We start from the raw sequence: 23585 nt of genomic DNA on the forward strand, positions 1-23585 counted from the left end.
ACTTTTATTTAAAGTCAGTTAACATGGCAGTTGAGAACTGACCAGTACTTTAGCAACATGGAAGTCATTACAGAATGGAATTGATTTAAGATAGAATGGAAAAAGGAACTTTTATTGGAAAGGCGAAAAAAAAAATAGGGTAGCAATAAGTGGACAGTATGTCAAGTAAAATTAATTAAAAATATATGAGGAGTCTAAAATAGTTCATGAAAATTCATATTATGGAAAAATTAATGTATGCATTAAAAACAGTTTGCATGGAAACTCAAACGAACTTGTTACAACATGTCAGAACAGTATCTGGTTTAAGACACTAAGAAGGGTAAGACATCATTCTGGAAATGCCTTTATCAGAATAATATAAATTCTGTTGACAATAGCAAACATAAAATTCATGGCAAAGCTTGGAAGGAAAAATGGAAAAAATCCTCAACGCTTTATGAAACGTTTATGGGCAATGTCCCAAAGAATTTAGTTGTTTACAAATAGATAACTTTTTTTTTTTTTTGACAGACAGAGTTAGACAGTGAGAGAGACACACACACACACACACACACACACACAGAGAAAGGTCTTCCTTTTTTCCATTGGTTCACCCCACAAATGGCCGCTACAGCCAGCCCGCTGTGGCCGGCACATCATGCCGATCTGAGGCCAGGAGCCAGGTGCTTCTTCCTGGTCTCCCATGCAGGCACACAGCCCAAGCCCTTGGGCCATCCTCCACTGCCTTCCTGGGCCACAGCAGAGAGTTGGACTGGAAGAGGAACAACCGGGACAGAATCCGGTGCCCCAACCAGGACTAGAACCCAGGGTACCGGCGCCGTAGGTGGAGGATTAGCCTACCGAGCCATGGCGCCGGCCTAGATAGCTTATTTTAAGAGAGGACAAAATGTTCAAGATGAAGCCTGCAGAGACAATCTACATAAACTTGCAGAGAAAAAATTAATCTTCTTCATCCACTAATTGAAGTCCAACAATGAACAGCAGGAACAATAGATAAACTGAGGACATCTCAATTGGTTCATCTTACACAATTCTGACCTAAAAACTAAAATAGAGCAAAATTTCTGCTCCATGGGTGCCAACACTGTTGCTGCCAGATCAGCCACAGTAAAGAACAGAGCTTTCAAAGGAAATCTAAACAAGTGAGATCAAGATTCTGTAGTAGTTCTTCAAAGAATTATAACAAGAGATCAAATATTGCTTTACCAGTAAAATCCTGACGACAAATCACAACCAAATCAATGGCTACCAAGAGGTGGAGGTGGTACAAAGCAGGATAGTCTGGTCAAGTCTGGTGAAGGTCATGGCCACAGATTTTTGGGTACCAAAGGCAGCTTGCTAGTTGAATTTTTAAAGCACCAGAAAGAACATCTGATTTTTAAGAGAGCATTTTAAGAAAGTTAGTCAAAGCTTTAGTGAAATAAAAAACATGGGGCTGGAGCTGTGGCACAGTGGGTTAACTAACTCCCTGGCCTGAAGCGCTGGCATCCCATATGGGTACTGGTTCTAGTCCCGGCTGCTCCTCTTCCGATCTAGCTCTCTGCTATGGCTTGGGATAGCAGTAGAAGATGGCCCACGTCCTTGGACCCCTGCACCCACGTGGGAGATCTGGAAGACACTCCTGGCTCCTGGCTTCGGATCGGCGCAGCTCCAGCCGTTGTGGCCATCTGGGGAGTAAACCAACGGATGGAAGATCTCTCTCTCTGTCTCTACCTCTCTCTGTAACTCTGTCTTTCAAATAAATAAAAAAAGAAATAAAAAACAAATAGCAAAACCCCAAAACCCACCTGGGAAAGCTTCATCACAGAGTCTCCTGCCACAACAATGCTCTTGTTCATTCTTCACATCAAACAAAGGTGATTTTGTGAGCGCTTCCATGGAAAATCACTGGGTATCCACCTTAGAGTCCTGATTTGGCTCTCTGACTTCTTTTTGTTTTTTAATCTTAAAAAAAATATTTCAAGGACACCCTTTTTTCTTCATATAATAATGTAAAAAAAAAAGTGCATTGGTATGGTTGAATTCCCAGGACCCTCAGTTCTATGGGAAGGCACTAAATGCTTACAAAACTGTTTTAAATTTGATGAAGCTTATGTTGAAAAATAAGATTTATGTTCTTATTTCCACCCTTTAATCCTATTTTACATGATTTTTGAAGCCTCTATATATTTATATACACATCTAGACAAGTTTACACATATGCACATGTAAAGTCAGTTGGCTCAGTTCTGTTAGGAAGTTCTCCCTGAAGATAGAATCTCTAGAGATGCAACAGAGAAAACCTGCTTCTTTCAGGTACTTCCCTGCTAACAAGGAAATTGCAAAACTGAATGGGCTTGCCCAGTTATTTCTTTCCAAATTAATTAATGCAAATCATGTCAATCCCTAAGAGTAAAATGAGCAAAGGGAATAAGAGGCTGAAGGGGAAGAAGTAGCTAGAGCAAGAATGGGAGGAAGGGGCCAGCACTTCCGCACAGAGCTGAAGCCACTGCCTGCAACACCAGCATCCCACGTGAGTGCTGGATGGAGTCCTGGCTGCTTCACTTCCAATCCCGCTTTCTACTAATTCACCTAGGAAAGCAGTGCTCAAACCTGGCACTGTCCCAACCAGTGCAGCCATATGGGGGAGTGAATCAGTGGATGGAAGATCTCTTTCCCTCTCTCTTCCTCTGTAACTCTTTCAAGTAAAATAATCCTTAAAAAAAGAAAAAAAGAATGGAAGGGAATATTCAGAGAAGTTGAAAACAAAGGGAATCATCCATTTGAGAGAGTACAATAGAATGGTTTGGGGAATGGGGAAGAGTGAGGGAGGGGTCAGATTAGGGTGCAGGGCAAGTAGTTTGGGATAATGATCTTTGCTTCCTGGTACCTGAAAACAGGGGTTCAGTTAGATAAATATTTGTTTCTTGATAAAGTTGACTGGGGCCTGGGTGGGCTTGGGGAAATCAGGTCTACATGGCCCTGGGGGAAGGTTGAATTCCAGGTCTGAGCTTCTCAGGCTCTGCTTAGACCCAGAGTTAAGAAAAGGCTGGCTTGATTCACTTCCCCAGGAAGGAAAACTCTGAGGTGCACTGACAGCTTCTCAAAGCCTGGCCCTGAAAGCCGGAGGAACAGATCGCTTTTCTAGAATACGGGCAAAAGCGACTTTTCTCCTTCATGTTCTTCTAAGCCTTACAGGAGAACTAGTGGCAACACCTGAGGAATTTGGGGGCTGGTGTGTGTGTGTGTGTGTGTGTGTGTGCGCGCGCGCGCGCGCGGGGGGGGGGGTGTTGTGAGTACCCCAGACCCTCCCTGAGCACTGCTGGAGGATGGGATGAGGACAATGGACAAGAGGAAAATCCCTCTCAGCACCTTCTGGTGGAAGCAGTAGCCAAGCACTGGGACGTTCCTCCACTTTCACAGGTGGCAAGATTTTTTTCATCTCCGATTGGCAGCCTCCAAAGCTTTTCCCCTTTCTCCAACTTAGGAGGGAGCTGTGACAGCCGCAGGCAAATGGGGTGGGAGTGGGGGGAGGGGCAGGTAGCTGAATAATTCATCGGGTCCTGGTCATTCCTCTCACTGTTAGGACGTTTCGGTATCTGTTATTTAAGCATAACATTAATCAATGACCTGCTTCCCCGGTGGTGCCAGGGGAGTCGTCAGGCACGTGATGAACCAGCCTGGTACCCACCTATCTACCCATCCCCTCAGCCACCCACCCACCCATCCATCACCGGGGCCCTTCCTCCCTTTCCGGCTTACACTCGGCATACAGCTCCGGTCTGGGGGCCTTCAGCGGCGCGCACACCCGGGCGGGCGCGGTGTGTGGGGCGGGGGCCGGCGGCTGCGGGACTAGGGTGGGGAAGCCGCGAGGCCCAGGCGTAGTGGCGGCGGCCCAGCGCCGAGCCGATCCGAGCCGGCACCTTCGGACGCCCCTGCCCCACGTGACCGTCGCCTCCTCCCTCCTCCCAGTCGCGCGCACGGGCCGGGCGTCTCGACTCCCGCGCGCGCTCCGCTGGTCCCAGATCCCGGGAGGAGCAGCGGAGGAGGAGGAGGAGGAGGCGGAGGAGGAGGAGGGAGAGAGGGAGAGAGGGAGGGAGGGGGGAGCCAGTGAGGCGGCCCCGGGGAGCGGGCGCGAGCGGCGGCTGCCGGCGCCGCCTGTGCACGGGCGGTGGTGAGGGTGGCGGTCGCCTCAAGCAGCACGAGCCGGGGCGGCGCGGAATCCGCATCCGCCGAGTGTGATGAAGCTGCCCTGCCTCGCTGCTCCGCTTGCCGCCAGCTGACACCGCCTGCACCCAGTACTCCGCCCGGGAGCGGAGACGCCGCGGGGCCGTGACCTTGGCTGAGGAGGTAAATAGGGGCGGCGGGAGGGGAGGAGGCGGCGCTCGCCAGAGCCCGCCTGGCCCCTGGCCGGCACCCGGTCCTCCCTGGACGCTGCGGGAGCGTCCGCGGGCGCGGGGCGACCGCCCCCGGGAGCCCCGCGCCGGGGCTGGGCTCGGGCGCCGAGCGCACGCCGCGGTCCACAGTGCTGAAACTGCTGCCCGTCAGCCGGCGGCCGCGACGTGGGGCACGGGCTCGCCTGCCATTTGCTGCTGCTGCCGGGAGCCTCTGTTTTCTCCTCTTAGGCTGGTTGCTCTTTTGCTTTGGCAGTTAGATTTTCACCCATGGCGACCCTGGAAATTGACTGAAGGCTTGACCTTTCTCCACTTCTTTCGGGACCTACTCTGGTGTCTTTTAGCAAATATTAGGCAGGGTTCGGTTCCGAAGCGGAGTCTGGTGAGAAGAGAGGAGCCAGTGGCTGGCGGCGCAGGCAGGTGAAAGTAGGCGCAGCGTGCACCCTGGTTCTGTGTGGGAGACCCAGGGGGATAGCAAAGGACGCACATGGGCTGGGGAATGACACCGGGAACGGGCCTCTCCACTTCACCTGCGTGTGGGGACCCCAGACAGACACCTGGGAGTAAGTGTAATGCCCCGGGGGCTGCCCGTCGTCCCTTTGGGAAAGCATCAGCAAGTGGAGAGACAAGTGCTGAGAGAGAGGAGAACTCTGTGTACGACAGAAATGGTAACCCCAGGTTTTTGCCATGAACATCAAACACTTGAGAAAAAATGTGTTCTTAGAAATTGAAGTCAGCCTAAACATAGGCAAGTGGCTATTTTTAACCGATAGATTATAATTTCTTACAGTCCCTGGAGATACTAGAGGTGTAAATTCATTTTTGTTTGTTTAAATCTGTGTCCTGTGGCACTTGCTCCAGCTAGCTTTGGTGTGCTCCGTGTGGGGTGGGTGCTGTGAATGATGTCAACCCTGTAAGTAAGCATCGCTGCTAGGATCTCACTGAAGTCTGTCTGACCCTTTGCAGGGCAGCCTGATAATTCTTACACCTGAGCGACCAAGATTAGGCTGACATGGCCCAGGGGAACAATTATGGACAGAGCAGCAACGGTGTGGCAGATGAATCACCCAACATGCTGGTGTACAGAAAGGTATGGATTTCTTCCCTTTCTTGAAAAAAGGGAAACTTCTGGCTTGCTTTATTTTTCTCCCTACATCAGAGTATATATCCACTTTGTGGCCTCATGGATTCCTCAGATCACCAAGGATTCCATTCCATACATAATGATGACCTGACAGTTTCAAGTGATCCATAGGTAGAGACCCACTTAAGTAAATGAAGACTCACCTCTTTCCTGCTGATTTTACATAGGTTGATCTTTCATCAATAATAACACCGAGTTTGGGCATTCTATAGATTTTGTCTGTTACATGTGAAATTTTTAGGATCTTTTCCTTATAGACTCCCTAAACGTTTGGGTTATAATAATTACCTAAGGATATCCCATTCTAGATATTGGAAACAGTCCACTTTGCAGTTCTGTGACAAGACTGAACGTGCTGGTGTGACTGTATGTGCTTTAGTGATTTTTTTCCCCTAACTAAACAGTTCTAGTTTTTTTTTTTTTTAATCTTAGCCTACAGTATTTTTTTACTTTGTGTTATTTCTATGACATTGCTTATGGATTTATTTTCTGGTGTCCTACATCCATTAAATACATCATTCCATTTCAGGATTTTTTTGGGGGAGGCCACCATCAGATCTGTCAGTTTTATGCACTTAATAGCATTGCTATCAGCAGCAAACTTCTAGACATTTAGTCCCCATGATAAAGATACATATGACAACTGTGTGCCTCAGAGTGCTTGCTTAGGTAACTTTACATTGGTTATAATCAACAATATTGTTAAAATTAAGGGTCCTTTAACTTCTGAGCCACTAGGTTTTTTATTGCATTTTATGTTAGGATTATTTTTCTCTAGCATATTATCTGGAATGCTTATTGGGCAAGATTTCTTTAGTTAACACTGACAGTGATAAAAAGGAAATCTTCCTTGAAACCAAGAAAATTGATAAAGGTTTTGATTAGAGTGGGTCCACTATAGAGTCCAGGATGAGTTTGCATTTGTTTTATCACTGAGAGGATCAGAGCTTAGAGTGAATAAATACGAAAGCCTATGTGCTACCTTGACCTGCCCTCAATAAAACTTTTCATCTAGGTAGCTTGGAATCATTAAAAGGCAGTAGTGAATGTGCATGGGAGGCAATATTGTCTTTGCTTTAATGAGAAGATGTATTGGTATTTGAGCACAGTTCTAGCTGTTTTCTAGCCTTGTGAATAGCACTATATTGTGTACCAGTTTTGCATGTCTATGACAATACAGTATGATGAGAAAGAAAAACTTAGGATTAGTTGTCTATTTTAGTCTTAATCATTCCAACTGAATAGATCAGGAATATAATCCACTTGAGGCTGAATTATTATTACTGCAATCCTATGTTGATAGAAATAACTGGATATGTGCTTATTCTGTATGTAAATGTTTTGAGAAGGAAATGGTTTGGGTGTAGTAAGGTGCTTTTAAATAAGTTACAGTAATTTCTAATGCTTTATATGACTGAATGTTTTAATATGTATGGTGTGGATGTGTTCCATGTGAAGAGTTGGATTTTAGAAGCAAGATGATAGTAGCAAGTGATTTTTGTTTGGTCAGGCTGTGTATCCTCTATTTCCCTATAAAAGATCAAGAATTGAATTGATCAGACACCCCAACTGTTGTTTCGATTAAAAATAAACATGGCATCACCAATGTGTCTCATTTAGTCAATCATCCTGAGAACAAATGAAATGAGAGGATAGTGGATTCAGAAGTACTTTTTTGACATTTAGTGTACTTGATTCTCACATGACCAATTATGAATTTAATTTATAAATTGTCTTTGGCATCAAATTGCTCTTAGTTCTACTTTTAAGTTAACAGACTGTGATGATTTTAGGGAGAGAATGTGATACCTCTTTTACGCATTGCTATTCTGTTAGTTAAGCTTGGGGCTGCTATTCGTTTTGCCCTTCTTTTATTACCTCTTTGTTTGGGGTTAATGAGACATGTAAGTTATTTTTCAGGTAAAGATTCCATCATAATTCATTATGAGAAAAATAGCTTGGTTCAATGAATTTTACTTATAATGATCTACTGTGGATTGGCTATCAATGCTTTTAGTCTCTGAATACATTTTTAAATTTTTGTTTGAGATATAAATAATATACAAAAACTTTCAGATAATTATAAAGAGAAACAGTATCCTTGGTTATAATTTTCCAGTTATCAAGTCAAATGGTCCATATCTTTGCCATCTATTTTATTTATGTGAAAGGCAGAGTAACAGAGAGAGAGGAAGTGACAGAGAGAAGTCTTCCATATGCTACCTGGTTCACTCCTCGAATGGCCACAATGACCTGGGCTGGGCCAGGTGGAAGCCAGGAGCCCAGAACTCCATCCAGGTCTCCCACATGGGTGGTAGGTACCCAGGCAGTTAGACCACCATATACTGTTTTCCTAGGTGCATTAGCAGGGAGCTGGATCAGAAATAGAATAGCTGGGATTTCAACCAGCACTCTATATAAGATGCTGGCATAGCAAGGGGCTGCTTAACTCACCATGCCACAGCACCGGCTCTGGTCCATGTGCTTTGCATGGACAAACATTTATGACAACATAGATTTCATTTTTTTAAAATATATATTTATTTGAAAGGCAGAATTAGAGACAGAGAGAGAAAGACAGAGTACTTCCATCTGTTGGTTCACTCCCCAAATGGCTGCAGTGATGGGGCTAGGCCAGGCTGAAGCCAGGAACCAGGGCTTCTTCCAGGTCTCCCACATGGGTGCAGGGGGCAAAGGACTTGGGCTATCATCCACCACTTTCCTAGGTGCATTAGCAGGGAGCTGGATCAGAAGTGGAGCATCTGGGACCCGAACTGGCTCCTATGTGGGATACTGGTGTTGCAGGCCCTGGCTTTAACTGGCAGCACCACCGCGCCAGCCCCCATGTGATTTTTGTACCTCCATTTCTTGTATCTTTATGGGCTTTCTGTTAAGTATCATCTCAGTAGTGGCAAATTTTAGTGTGAAAATCACCAAATTGGAGATGAGTGTAGTTCAAATGTATGTATGTATTAGCATATTTCAATTTCAATTCTTTATAAAAGAATAATCACTGTACTGCAATATTATTAATCAGAAAGTCAGTCAAAGAAAATAAACTTCATTCCCAACAGTACACCGCTCAGTAACAGCCAAGAAAATGGGTAGAGAAATCGCTGGTTTTTTAACTCTTGCCAATTTCCCCTTCTGCTTCACTGTTGAAACCCAGTTCTGCAAAGTGTGCTCTGGTACAGCGACATCCATGGGATTTTCACCACGTCTCCCAGCCCCTGTCCATGCTACTTCTTGTTTACTGCTAAGGATTCTGATGATTTACACATATTCAAGATAGGGATATGTTGTTTCTGTTACATCTTCACAGACTATTAAAGCTACACATGGACATTCCTGTGAGGAATAGGAAATAGTCAATGGCTACCAAGGTGCAATACACAGAAACTCTGGGTGGTGCAAATTTTTTGTGTTTGTAGAATATCTCTCTTTTAACAGTCATCATCCTCAGATGGGTTTAAGGATTATAATAATGGAAAAATTTCGTGGATCTTTTTTCTATGGAGAAGTTCATAGGTATTTCATGGAAAAAAGTATAGAATTGCTGCCAGTGTTGTGAAGCTGTGGGTTAAACCACTGCCTGTGCTGCTGGCATCCATATGGGTGCCAGTTTGAATTCCTACTGCTCTACTTCTGAGCCAGCTCCCTGCTAATGTGCCTGGGGAAGCAGCAGAAAATGGCCCAAGAAATTGGGTTCCTACAACCCTCATGGGAGACTGGATGGAGTTCTAGGCTCCTGGTTTTGGCCCAGCATAACTACAGCCATTGTGACCATATGGGAATGAGCCAGTGGATGGAAGATTCTCTCTGTCTCTCTTTCTCCCTCTCCCTCTCTCCGTCTCTCCAACTCTGCCTTCCAAATGAATAAATAAATCTTTTTTAAAAATGTAGAGGGATAAATTTTGACTCAGGCAAAGTGAGTATCACACAGGGAAGGCTTCAGGGGGCAATAATGCTTCCTCCTGATTAGTGTTAGTGCATGCAGGTCAGTCTCAAATATTTGCTGGTAGCTTTTTAGTATAAGATCAGGAGTCTCTACTGTCAGCAGTACATTTAAAAAATCCATTTGGGCCAAATATTTGTCATACCAGTTCAAAAAAGATTTATTTCCTTGAATTGCAGAGTGACACAGAGAGAGAGAGAGAGAGACAGAGAGAGAAGAAATCTTCCATCTACTGGTTCACTCTGAAGTGCTTGCAGCAGTAGGGGCTGGGCCAGGCCAGAGCCAGGAGCCAGGAACTCCATCCAGGCCTCCCATTTGGGTGGCAGGGACCCAAGAACTTGGGCCATCTCTTGCTGCATTCCCTGGGCTCATTAGCAGGGAGCTGTGCTCCCATATGGGATGCTGGTGTCATAGGTGTGGCTTAACCCACTGCGCCACAAAGCTGGCCCCTACCTTTCTGACTTTTTCATTTATATTGCTGCTTTTTTCAGAAGCAGGTGATTAGAGTAGTTACATTTATGTATTTGATTGCAGCTGATTCAAAAGTACTTTTATTCCAGCCTCTTGAAGTATTTTAGAGGTGACAAGTTAGAATTGCTTTGTTTTGGGCTGATGGGTCTTAAACGCTGCTTTCATTTTTGGTCTTCTTTGGAATAGAGTCTCATTCATGGGGGCAGCACCGGCTGTAAAGGATGACCGCGCTAGAACCCAGAGTACAGGGAGACACTCTCCAAATTTGGTGTCTGGCCAGAATGCTGCCCAGTAGACAGTATACATCACTTTTTGTCCAGCAGCTGACATGCCTTTATTTGAAAAACAAAATTTCTAGGGCACCTTGGGGCTGCCATTTCAAACTGGCTGGAATGCTGATTTCTCACTAGCAAGAATGCTCAAAATGTCCAATAATTTCTGATATTATTGCAGCAACTGTTTATGCTCCAGCTGTCAGAAAAGAAAATGAAAATGTTTTCCTCATCCATTATTTTACTGGAATGAACATGCTTTTGGAAATAACAAACCCATCAAGTTCACCATGCGTCTCCCTGCCACCTCCCCTTCCATTCTTTCCCACATGCCTTTCTCCCCTCCTCCACTGCTCTCTTGTCTCCTCATTTATATAGTTCCTTGCCTCCTATTTCTTTTGATTTTTTTTAAAAGCCTTAAGAATGCAGATAAAATTTTTCTCAGCATACTGTTGATTTTAGTTGTAAAGGAGAAAACAGTGTTGTTTAGAGAGGAGAATAGATATCAGCCTTGCATGAGTACCTGTTACAGGGACTTGGAGATGCACTTTTAAACAAGGTGTCATTTGGTGGTAGTGGTAAACAGTCAGTGTTGAAGGGTTAAGATTGCCCCATTCTTGAAGAGCAACAAAAGACCACTGGCCTTTCTTACATGAAGGAGCACTGGGAGCTCACATCCCACTAGGAATGTTGTTGATGCTGATGTGCTTGATCTAGATGTAGAGTCTGTGCTTTAAAACTTATTTAAAAGATTTATTTATTTGTTTGAAATCCAGATTCACACACACACACACACACACAGAGAAAGAGAGGGAGAGAGAGAGAATTTGTGTGTTTCCATCTGCTGGTTCACTTCTCAGATGGACAAAATAGCCAGGGCTGAGCCAGGCCAAAGCCAGGAACCAGGAGCTTCATCTGGGTCTCCCCCCTGGGTGGCAGGGGCTGTGGGGAGCAACTGAGACTAGACTAAGTTACTGGAATTAAGACTTATTCTATGCATCTGCTCTGCCACAATATGGCGCTGGGGAGGAGTAAACTTCTACGCAGCTCCTTCGCCAATTTGACTGATGAGCTGCAGGAGCTGATCCTGCTCCTGATCGGAGGAGAGCAGCGTGCTCGGCGTGTGGGCAGCAGAGCATGGATTGGTGGAAGAGGACTATAAAGGAGGAGAGAGACGACATGCACGAGGAACATCTAAGGGGAACACCTGAGCAACATCTGAGCAACATCTGAGCAGCCCCCGAGAGAGCCGGCCGGTGGTGTTCCGCTCCTCCGCGGAAGTGGGGAAAGCGGCCGGGGGTGCCGCCCCCTCCACGGAGGTGGAGGGGACGGCAGCTAACCTGGGACGGCGTCGTTCCTCCACGAATGAGGGAACGGCAGCTAACCCGGGAAGGGCAGAGCAGACAAAAAGAACAGCGCAGGGTCCAGTGTCGTTCCTCCGCGAATGGGGGAGCGACAAGGGGCCTAAGCATTTGAGCTGTCTTCTGCTGCTTTTTGCAGTCCATTAGCAGGGAGCTAGATTGGAAGTGGAGCAGCTGGGACACAAACCTACCACGCTACAACACCACCTCCCTACCCCGTTTTTATTTATTTATTTAAATTTTATTTGAGAGAGAGAGAGAAAGCTTTTCCAATTGCTAGTTCATTCCCAAAATGCCCATCTCAGCTGACTTCTTCTAGGCAGAAGCCGGGAGCCCGGAACTCCATCTGGGTTTGCTATGTGGATGGCTGAGACCCAAGCACTTGAGACATTATCTGCTGCCTCCCAAGGTGTGCAATAGCAGGAAGCTGGATTGGAAATGGAGAAGGCAGGAATCAAATCAGGAACACCAATATGGGATGCAGGCATCCCCAGCAGCCCCTAGGTATTGTCTTTGAAAACTGTATTTCTGAAGGCAGTCTGTTATTTGAAAGTCGGCATTCCTGTAAGAAAGGAGAGGGGTTTGGTTTCTTCTTCTGAAGCAGTTGAGCCCCAGCATAGCTAGTCCTTTGGTAGAGAGTTGGCTGCCATTTTCTACTCATTGCCTTCGTCTCTGCAGGACTGCTAACCTAGTCAACCTTTCCTGCCTCAACCCCTGCTGTGGGAAAAAAAAAATACCTTGACTTTTTTTTTTTTTTTTTTTTTTTTTTTTTTTGACAGGCAGAGTGGACAGTGAGAGAGAGAGACAGAGAGAAAGGTCTTCCCTTTCCGTTGGTTCACCCTCCAATGGCTGCCGCGGCCAGCGCGCTGCGGCTGGCGCACCACGCTGATCCGATGGCAGGAGCCAGGTGCTTCTCCTGGTCTCCCACGGGGTGCAGGGCCCAAGCACTCGGGCCATCCTCCACTGCACTCCCTGGCCACAGCAGAGAGCTGGCCTGGAAGAGGGGCAACCGGGACAGAATCCGGCACCCCAACCAGGACTAGAACCCGGTGTGCCGGCGCCGCAAGGCGGAGGATTAGCCTAGTGAGCTGCGGCGCCGGCCATACCTTGACATTTTTGAGCCTTAGTTTTCTGGATCTGTCTAGGTTTTATATATGTTAGGATAGTGAAGAATATTTGCAGTTAATAACAAGACAACAGCAAGGTTCATTTGAAAAGGCTGTCATGTTTGCAGAGACTATCACATAAGGCCATCAACCCCTCAGACTTCTAAATTAGGGGCACTGAATGGAATCAGGTACCAAGAGAAATATCTGAGCATTTTTGAAAATTTATAAAATGTTTTATTTATTTCTGATTACTTATTTTTTTAAAGATTTATTTATTTGAAAGGCAGAGTTAGAGGGAGAGTCAGAGATAGAGATCTTTCATCCATTGGTTCATTCCCCAAATGGCCACAATAGTCAGGGTTTGGCAGGCTGAAGCCAGGAGTCACGAGCTTCATCTGGGTCTCCCACACGAGTGCAGGGGCCAAAGTACCTGGACCGTCTTCCACTGCTTTCTTAGGAGCATTACCAGGGAGCTGGATTGGAAATGGAGCAGCTGGAACTCAAACTGGCATGTGTATGGGATGTTGGTGTCATAGGCGGTGGCTTAACCTTCTGCTCCATAATGCCGGCCCCAATTTTGATGATTAGAAAAAAATATTTCTGGAACAAGAGATGATTTCTACCATAAGTATATTTAGATCTGTCTTTCCCTCGGTCACATGGATACTGACCTGTGCCCTGAGATAAGTTAAGACTATCATCTATGTATTTCCACTGAGAAAAGGAGGGAAACATTCTTGAGTGATAACTTAATGACGGATTATGGATAATAATTAACTTGAGTTCAGGGCAGGAAAGGCTTCCATGGTTGAAATCTTTTCTTACCAGTTATTGCTTGTGAGTGCTATTTGTGGGATTAAGATAAGGTTGTGTGGCCTGAATTTTATTTCGTGCATTTCCTATCTCCAGTCTTCTTGAATCTAATTGATCATAGGAAACTGCAGATGTACAAAAGAGAAGCTATCTAGGGATTATTATCTTCTATTAGCCTTTGTGGTTCTATTGAGTGATGGAGAGCAGGGTATTTTTAGGCAGTGTGGGTGGTACAATGTGATCACTGCAGAGAATATGGAAATATTTTGGATTTGGACAGTTTAGTGACTTCATAAATGTTAAGTATCCTTGAAAACAGGATTGTGGAAAATAAGCAACACAAATAATTGGCTCTTGCTCCCACTTCATAGCAATGATAAGGAGGCATTTGAATGTCAGGGTTATGGAGACTTCTATCTTATAAAATATCAATCTATTTATAAATTAATTATAAATGGTAGGGTGAGTGCCCAGTTCCTTAGGAAAAATGTCCCTGCTTCTTCTGCCACTTGCCCATAGAAGAACTTAATTGCCATTCTTTTACTTCTCTGTCTTGTGCCTAACTAAATTAACAAAGGTCTCAGGACATCGGAACGCTCATAGACACTCAGGAACTCAATTCTAGCTCCACTGAAATGGCCAGATGGTCTAGACCAGAAAATCTTTTAGCTGAGGGGACTGTGTAGAAATATAAATTGTCAGAGCCGGCGCCGTGGCTCAATAGGCTAATCCTCCACCTTGCGGCGCCGGCACACCGGGTTCTAGTCCCGGTTGGGGCGCCGGATTCTGTCCCGGTTGCCCCTCTTCCAGGCCAGCTCTCTGCTATGGCCAGGGAGTGCAGTGGAGGATGGCCCAGGTGCTTGGGCCCTGCACCCCATGGGAGACCAGGAAAAGCACCTGGCTCCTGGCTCCTGCCAGGATCAGCGCGGTGCGCCGGCTGCAGCGGCGGCCATTGGAGGGTGAACCAACGGCAAAGGAAGACCTTTCTCTCTGCGTCTCTCTCTCTCACTATCCACTCTGCCTGTAAAAAAAAAAAAAAAAAAAAAAAAAAAAAAAAAAAAAAAAAAAAAAAAAAAAAAAAAAAAAAAAAAAGAAATATAAATTGTCATTCTGTCTTTCAGGAAAATATATACGAAAATGGCAGCTTTGTGAAATTAGTTGGGTTTTTAAGAAGACTACAAGATTTATTTTTGGTCTTTTCCAGTGATTAGCAAATACAAGTTTTCTTAAGGACTCTATATGTTGAATTTGAAGAAGTGTGTATGCTGGAATTTGGAAGTTTTGATTTAAAGATTTTTAAATTAAATTTTAGAGTCACAGTGGAAAGCGGCAGGGGGAAAAGAGAGCAAGAGCAAGAGCCAGAGCAAGCTTCCCTCCCTGGTTCATTTTCCAAATGCCCATGACAGCTGGGACTGAACCAGGTTGAAGCTAGCAATTAGGAACTCAATCCAGGTTTTCCACTTGGGTGGCAGAGAAACCAATCAATTTTGTCATCATCACTGCTTTATAGGTTCTGCAGTGGTAGGAAGCTGGGGTCAGGTACAGAGCCATGTGTCAAACCCAGGTACTCCAGTATGGGACATGGGTGTCTTAATTGGTGTCTTAAGCAAATACTTGCCCCAAAGTCTTGGTTGTAAATCTGACCTCTGCCACTATTTAGTTGTGTGGTTGTTGCTTAGCAAACTAACTCCTTTTGCTTCAGTTTACTCATCCATGAATGCTGAAAAGTAAAAAAGTTTCATTCATAGGGGTGTTTGATAAAAAGAGATAGCCTAGGCAAAGTGTCTTGGATAGAACCTAGCATAGAACCTTGGATAGAACCTAGGTCTTTGATAAACATTATAATTAATGTTATTATCTTATTTATTACTAATCTGTTGACAAAAATTTTAAATACCTTGTATTTGCCAGGTGGAGTAAAATAGGTTGTTATATTTTTGATAAAAATTAAAAAGTGATCATTTTTCATTGCCTCCATATCTTCATATCTTCTTATTAGTATAAGGAGGTAGATTCTGCAAGGTATTTGGTAACACCATTTTCATGACACTTAATGTGCTGCCTTATATTCTTTATTCCTATATAGCCAGCTTACTAGTTAATAATAACTTTGCAGTCTTGTTGTATCTTTGAAGTCTGCATACCTTTATGGTTGTTATGGAAATTAATTAGTGCCTTAGAATGTAGGACTTTCAAAGGTGAAAGAGAGCCCAGAATTTATCTGCTTTTTCATTTTGCAGATTACGAAATTTAAGATCAGAGAAGTAATACAATTTGTCTAAGTTCACACAGTTTTAATTCAGGTCTTTATTTGTTTGTCTTTCTGTGGCTTCTCTCTGAATAAATAGGTCAGGGATGGACATTTGGCATAGTGGCACTGGGGCTCCTGCATCCCATAGTGGAGTGCATAGGTTTGAGTCTCAGTCCTGCTTCTGATTTCAGCTTCCTTCTATTGCAGTCTGGGAAGTAGCAGTGATGGATCAAGTAGTTGGGTTCCCATTACGCAAGTGGGAAACCCGGATTGACTTCCTGGCTCCTGGCTTTGGCCTGGCCCAGCCTTGGCTGTTGCAGGCATTAAGGGTTGAACCAGCAGGTGAGAAATTTCTCTCTCTTTCTCCCTCTGTCTGTCTCACTGTGTCTTAAATAAATGAATGAATTTAGAAGAGAAATTTGAGTAGTTTATTTTTAAAAATGTTTTCATTTATTTTTATTAATTTGAAGTACCCAGAGACACCCAGACGGAGAAACAGAGTTAGAGACAGACAAAGACAGAAAGAGAGCTCTCATCTGTTGATTCATTTCCCAAATGGCTATGGCAGCTGGGAATGGGCCAACCCAAAGTCAGGAGGCTAGAACTCATTCTAGTCTCACACACAGGTAGCATTAGCAGGAAGCTAGAATCAGCAATGGAGCAGGGAATTGAATCCAAAGTACTATGATATGGGATGTGTGTGGTCCAAGCAGTGTTTTAACTGCTACACTAAATGCCCACCCCTGAGTAGCTTCTCTTTTCTGGTTGTGCAAAAGGCTATGCACAAAGGAGTGAATGGAGAGAAGAGTAGGAACTCAATTTCATTCATTACAGGTAGGTCCAAACTTGGCTGTGTCTCAAGAGGCTACAGTTATGATGGGCACTGATGATGGAGTTGCAGAGAACACAGATCTACTTGTAGCCATCACTGAGCTGATTTTACAGTGACATAGACAGATGTCAAGAAACTCATCTTTGAGTGATTAATGCCATGAAAGGGGAAGAAGTGGGTGACAGGAAAATGTATTTTTATTCATCTAGTTTCTAAAATAAATATTATGTTGATCCCTGCCGACAGTTCTGAATACTTAGCATAATGCTCAGGGTGTAACAGCTTTGAACACTTAGGAAGTATGTGATAAATGAACGAAATCGAGCTGAGTGAATGCTGAAGATTCTCTGGACCTTTTTGGGTGGTGGTAGTGATGAAGCTTATTTCATAAACAATTTAAGAGAATAGCAAATTGAAAGCTTCATTCAGTCTTACTTGTTTTGAATCAGTGAAATAGTTTGTTTTGTAGTTGTTGAAATAGGGCGGGCAACTGTATCTTCTAAAGAATCATGAAAATGCTTTATCTCTGCACATTTTGTTATTATCATTTTCCTTGGCTCTCTTTAATTTCCATGTCCTTTTATTCCCAATGCATTTACATTTAGACAGTTTTTGTAACTTCAGAGTATTCAGTACATTCTGATGATAAGAAGAGAGGTGTATTTGAATATTACCAAAAAAGTTAGTATTCATTTGGATTACTGTAGAAAATTTCAAATGAATCTCTCCTTTCATCTTAAACTCTGGTTTTAAGCAGTTATGCTTTTAATATTATTCCTTTTAACTGATTTTAAGTGCCTTAGTATTAAGTATTAGTATTAAGCATTCCACATTTGGGATAGAAATTTTAATGGCTTCAATCAAAAGCAGTTCTAACTTTCCCTGTTAAATAACATAATCTACAGCCTTAAAACACGTATGATATTCTTACTGTGGAATTTTATTCAAAACTAATTAATTTGTTTTCTTTGAATCTGTTTGTTTGACTTAAAACTCCTTGTGATAAACCTTGCTGTTCTAGCTTTTTCATTTCTCCCTCTGTTGTACCAGCACACCCATTTTCATTGAAGCCCACGGCCTCTAGAATACAGGTGACATTTCTTGGTCTCTCAAACAACTAGGCATGGACATTTGATATGTTCTGGTCAATCGGATATAAACAGGTGCAATAAAGTATTTGAGAAGTGCTTACTGTAAAGAAAGAGGACGTGTCTTTCTCTTCTTACTTCACCTCTCCTCGCTCCTGCTGGCTATAATGCAGTCATCTTGCTTATGAGATAGAGGCTGAGTTGATGATGGTAGAACAAAAGAGAATAAACCTGGGCCCCTGATTATTAGAGTAAATATATTAGCTTGACTTGTCTACATAAACTGTGACGTTTGAGAAAATTTAACTTATGTCTTCTTTGAGGTGTTGTAACTTGAGTTTTCTGCCACTTGTAACCAAGAAGAAAAATAACCAATTCAGCAACTGTAACCAATGCCTTTTATTTTCAGTCTCTAGGATAGTAATAGGACATAAGTTTTATTTAGAATATACATTTTTTGAACAGTCTATTTGCTTGTTAGTTAGGGATAAACCTTGTTTCTTTTAAACAACTTTGCTCAGAGACTCTGACTTAATTATACATTGGTTCAGTTTAATTTAGCAAATATTTATTGTGCAAGGCAATTTGCTAGAAGTGTCAGAGAATAAAGAATGAGTGATGATGATAATAAGTTCTTTATCAGAGTGTTGTACAATCCTAAGTTTGGAAGAAAAATAGATTTACAAGTAATTTCTAGAGTGTGTGTATGTATGTATAAGACTGATGTGGTAATTTTTCAATTTTTTAAAAAATTCCTATATTCTGGGGCCAGTGCTGTGGCATAGTGGGTAAAGCCACCGCCTGCTGTGCCAGCATCCCATATGGGTGCCGGTTTGAGTCCCAGTTGCTTCACTTGCAGTCCAGCTTCCTGCCAGTGTTCCTCAGAAAGCAGCAGAAGATGGCCCAAGTCCTTGGGACCCTACACCCGTGTGGGAGACCTGGAGGAAGCTCCAGGCTCCTGGCTTTGGATTGGCTGCAGCAATTTGGGGAGTAAATCAGCAGATGGAAGACTTCTCTCTCTCTCTTTCTCTCTCTCTCTCTTTCTGCCTCTCTGTAGTTCTGCCTTTCAAATGAATAAATAAATTTTTTAAAAGAAATCCCTGTTTTCCTGTAATGAAACTGGAGAGCCCATATCAAAGAATACATGCAGATAAAAATCTTCTGATCAATTTTACTTCCACTTCAGTATCCTAAGGGTAAAAGGAAAACTTAAAAATATTTGAACTGACTTATTTACCCTTGAAATTAATTACTCATGTGCCAAGTTCTATGGCTAATGGTGCTCTTCTCACAGTATCTTTGCTTTTTTGGAGGCTTAGTTGATTTTAAAATGGAATCATTTTGCATAGTAAAACAGAAGATACTGAAAGTTATAGATAGGCTACTATTGCATATATTTATGTGAACACTGTATTTAATATATGTGAGGGTTTTATGGGTAGAAGCATTTTGTTGAACACATTTATGTATTTTTTTTTTTAATTTTTTGACAGGCAGAGTGGACAGTGAGAGAGAGACACAAAGAAAGGTCTTCCTTTGCCGTTGGTTCACCCTCCAATGGCTGCCGCGGCCAGTGCACCGCGCTGATCCGATGGCAGGAGCCAGGTCTCCCATGGGGTGCAGGGCCCAAGTACTCGGGCCATCCTCCACTGCACTCCCGGGCCACAGCAGAGAGCTGGCCTGGAAGAGGGGCAACCGGGACAGAATCCGGCGCCCCGACCGGGACTAGAACCTGGTGTGCCTGCGCCGCAAGGTGGAGGATTAGCCTAGTGAGCCATGGCGCCGGCTTGAACACATTTATGAAAAGTAGTATGAATTGCCCCCTTAACTGCTATCTTTGGTGGGAATTATACATTCTTGACCATGGGGATGAGGTGCAGAGTTCGAATTTTAACAAAAAAGAGTTAAACAAATCCCTCAATTTGTGATGCCTTAGTACTCATATTAAAAAATATTCACATGAGGAAGCAATATATGTACATTTATACTATATTACATACATCCCCTTGAAAATGTTACTCTAAAATAACTGACATTTTAAAAGAACTAGAATTGGAAGAGATCACTGAGAACATTTTAACCACTCAAAACGTTCAGTGTTATCACTAAGCAGTAACCCACACAATAGCACTCTTATTAAATATACTAGCACAGCTATAAAAATATGCTAACTTCTCTGAAAGTAAATCAATGGTGTAGTCAATTAAAGAGGTTGCCTTTACAAGGCAAAGCAGAAGGTAGTTTGATTGGAGGAGTATGGGTAGGAGCACTAAGTCTGCTGAGTTATGGAAACAAGGTGAGAGGAATATTAGACAGAATTTGCAGGCGGGAGGACAGTGACAGCTTAGCATGAAGTGGTTCTCTGTAGTATTTGCTTGTTTGTTTTGTACAGCTATTTGAGAGAAATGTGCAATAAATGCTTTGAAACCCAGCATTTATCCAGATTGAGCCTCGGGGGAGGATGTGGGATGAATGGGCAGCACACATGGTGCTGTGTTCCTTCATGGCTTGCTCATCTGCCTGTGTGATGTTCTTGGGATAGTGTATCCTGGTGACATGATATACAGTGTGTGTTGGGGAAAATTGTGCAAGAACCATTGGGTTTTTCAGTTGGACTACCATAATTGTTTAAATTGTCAGTGGCATGTGAGCTAATTCTTGTTACAGCAGTGTACTCTATGTCAAGTACCCTGACCATCAAATGACTATGGAACTTCTCGTTGTTGAACTAAGGAGACCTGTTGAATCAGGACAAGAAAAAAGTGAGTGTGTTTGTAATCAGGGTGGTAAAAGGAAAAGAGATGTGAGTGGTACAATAAAGAAAAGCAGAAAAAGGAAAATGAAAACCCATTATATACTGAGTTTTATTTTGTTTGATTTTCATAACAGTCCAATGAGGTAGGTAGTATTTCCCTTCTGAATAAATAAGGGAAACAAGGCCTAGAAAGTATTAAGGATTTTGCTCAAGGTCATCCAGATAGAAAATGGTGCCATTGAGATTTGAAATAAAATTTTCATGGCTGCACAACCTGGTCTTTCAAACTCTGCTAGTAGATTGAATATGGAGACTGAAGCCCCTGTGTTTATGGCAGTGGCTGTGTGAAACTGATTAAGTCTTTTAGATCTTTCAACCTCTTTTTCCTCCATATAAGGATGCTAGGCATATTCTACTTGAAAGGATCATTGTGACAATGATATGCATGAATCATATGCATGAAATTTGAAATGTTAAAAAGCAGTAACACATTTTGTTTTCCCTCCACAAAACTCCAAGTTCTTTAAATTAAAAATCAATAGTATAAATGGTGTTGGAATGACAGGGTTAATGGTTTGTATAGTTATAAGAAAGGAGAAGAGATAGAGGATTTCTGGGAAGAGGCAAAAATGTTCCCAAAGCAAAACGCATCTGTGTGTCAAGAAAGCCAAAGGGGAAACCACTGATGACAGCTGCAGACACTGTGGAAATTGAACCAGAAAACCAAACAGGTGGCATCTGATTCAGTCCTATTTAGGGTTTTTTTTTTTTTTTTTTTTCCAGAAGCAAAATATTCTTGCTGTGTTTCTGTATTTTAGGAGTTGTTTTTCTAGTTTCCTTGTCCCTTCCCTTCTTTCACATTTTGTAATTGGGTATTTGAAATTCTTAGAATTCTAAATAGGAAATACATAAAATCTGTTCTCTTTATATTAATAAAAAGAAAAAATCATAAAAAGTTTGCAGTGCAAATACATTGTGTGGACTTTAGATAGTCATGTGGTTATTGAGGTGGGACTCACGAAGGTTTCCTGTGCTATGATGTCTTAAGATACCTCTAGAAAGTTGGATACTTTGCATGGCATTTCTGTCATTAGTTCAACTAGGAAAAGTGGCTCCAAAGCTAATCTGATGTTCCATCAAGATATTTCAGCCTCTGAACTCACATCATTCTGGTAATGCCAAGGCTATGTAGACAAAGTGATCCAGGGTAAGAATCTTGCTACTAGTACTATTCTAAAAAATGTTCTTTGTGAACCATCGGATGGAGGACCTCTCTCTCTCTCTCTGCCTCTCCTCTCTCTGTGTAACTCTGACTTTCAAATAAATAAATAAATCTTTAAAAAAAATGTTCTTTGTAACAAATGTTGAATGCTTAAAAAAAGTGTAAAGTGGGGAAAAAGAAACAATCCCACTAAGATAACAATTGTAAAATAGGTAAATTCACACACACACAGACACATACACACACTTCCCTCCACCTCCCTACCTATATGTACATGAAAGATCACCACAAAATTTCTTCAAATGTTCATGGAACATGGGTATTCTATTTAAAAATTATACAGTTAAACTATTTTTGCTCCAAAATAAGGTTATCTTTTAATTTCCATTTTCCATGAACTTTTGGACATACCCTGTGTATATATGAGACACAGACACCTAAATACTCAGTCAGCAATATGTAGATTGTTACTGGTTTACTATGGCCAGCTTAGACAAGCTTACTTGTGTCTCTCTCTAACTCTCCACTTGCACGTTCCCTGATATTGGAAGATTGAAGTCAGCCACTGCAGAAAGGTTTTTATCACACGAACTGGCAAATGCTATTAATCTGGTCTCCCATCCCCAACCCCTTTCCCCAGAAAACTTACTGATGGACATATACCAGCATGTTATTCTGTGTATACATGTGTGTGTGTGTGTGTGTGTATGCATCTGTTGAGTTGCTGATGAACACGATTTGTTTGTGATTTCTCTTTGAGTTTCTATGGCACCTAACACATTACCTGGCAGATTTAGGGGGATATTTAACAAATGTCTGACAGATTAAATAATGTCTGAAAGAAGGAGGGATTGCAATTGTGGTTAAGATTCTTACAACAGATTCAATACTATTGTTGGCTAATGTTTTATTAATAAGCAGTTCTGCAAAACCAGAGAAATGGCAGTTTTACAGTTTTCTGTGGAAGTTGCTGAAGTAACAAAATTAAATTTGCTTAAATTCCAAGAGTATTAAACATCCAGTTATCTTTACAGAGTTTAAAGTGCATGGGACTGATCGGAAGTCTCTAGTTCTGACTTTGCTTGTTTTTATTAGGGCATTGACAATGTATTGCAACTTTTTTCTTAAATTTGTGAAATATGCCAGGGTGTGTGTGTGTGTGTGTGTGTGTGTGTAAGAGTTATAATTGATGTGAAGAAGATTTTCATACTGTGCTAAGTTTTCAAGGTATGATTTAGGGTGCTGGAAGAACTCCCAATTATCCTCTGGTAACCTGAGAAATACAACTCCCAAGTTTACAGATTCCCCCTTGCAAGTAGGATAAATCTTAAAAAAATCTATTTTTATTTATTTGAGAAACAGAGGGGAGAGAGAGAAAGAAAGAGAAGAGAGGAGAGAGAGAAATTACATTCACTCATTTATTCCCCAAATGTCTGCAATAGCTGGGACTTCAGGCCAAGTCCAGGAGCCAGGAATTCAATCTGGTCTGTCATGTGGGAGGCAGGGACTGAGCCATCATCTACTGCCTTCCCAGGTGTGCATTAGCAGGAAGCTACAATTGAAAGTAGAGCCAAGGCTCAAACCTGGGCATTCTGATTTGGGATGCAGGCTTCCCGAGTGGCATCTTAACCTCTGCACCAAATGCCTATCCTTGGATCTGTCTTTAGTTCCTTGCATTGTTTTAATTTTGTTTGGTTTAGCTCTACTTATTAGTGTGGAGATTGCAATAGTCAATGTGCAGGAAATTAATTGCCCCATAGATATTATTTTTGATTGTTTAGCACATTAAACTGGCAGAGCCCAGTGCCCTTGCCTGCTGATTGTTAATGATTACTAATATGTCATAATTTAATAATGCTTGTGGAAATATAAATGTTTGTTTTATTTTGTGTTTGCATTTATTGAAAGTTTTTGTGTAACTCAGCTGATGAGTCCT

At 42.6% G+C, this 23585-nt stretch overlaps 1 protein-coding gene and 1 long non-coding RNA gene across 8 annotated transcripts in view; one reads left to right on the top strand and one right to left on the bottom strand.

The window, feature by feature from the left end:
• The window catches only part of LOC103350924 (uncharacterized), a 49514-nt gene extending 45186 nt beyond the window's left edge, over positions 1 to 4328 (bottom strand). The window contains exon 1 of the long non-coding RNA XR_016219022.1: positions 3745 to 4328. This is a non-coding gene — a long non-coding RNA (uncharacterized LOC103350924). The remainder of the gene's footprint in view (positions 1 to 3744) is intronic.
• The window catches only part of RGS7 (regulator of G protein signaling 7), a 588090-nt gene continuing 568602 nt past the window's right edge, over positions 4098 to 23585 (top strand). For 2 of the 7 annotated variants that reach the window (XM_089311637.1, XM_089311638.1), the window contains exons 1-2: positions 4100 to 4332; positions 5343 to 5466. In XM_089311637.1, coding sequence (XP_089167763.1) covers positions 5389 to 5466 — 78 coding nt within the window. In that variant the 5' untranslated portion in view covers positions 4100 to 4332; positions 5343 to 5388. The other 5 variants (XM_089311631.1, XM_089311636.1, XM_089311635.1 and 2 more) reach the window with 5 other exon arrangements.

This window comes from Oryctolagus cuniculus, chromosome 13, assembly GCF_051225735.1.
Source record: "Oryctolagus cuniculus isolate XC-2025 breed Fujian yellow rabbit chromosome 13, ASM5122573v1, whole genome shotgun sequence".
Classification (NCBI taxonomy): domain Eukaryota; kingdom Metazoa; phylum Chordata; class Mammalia; order Lagomorpha; family Leporidae; genus Oryctolagus; species Oryctolagus cuniculus.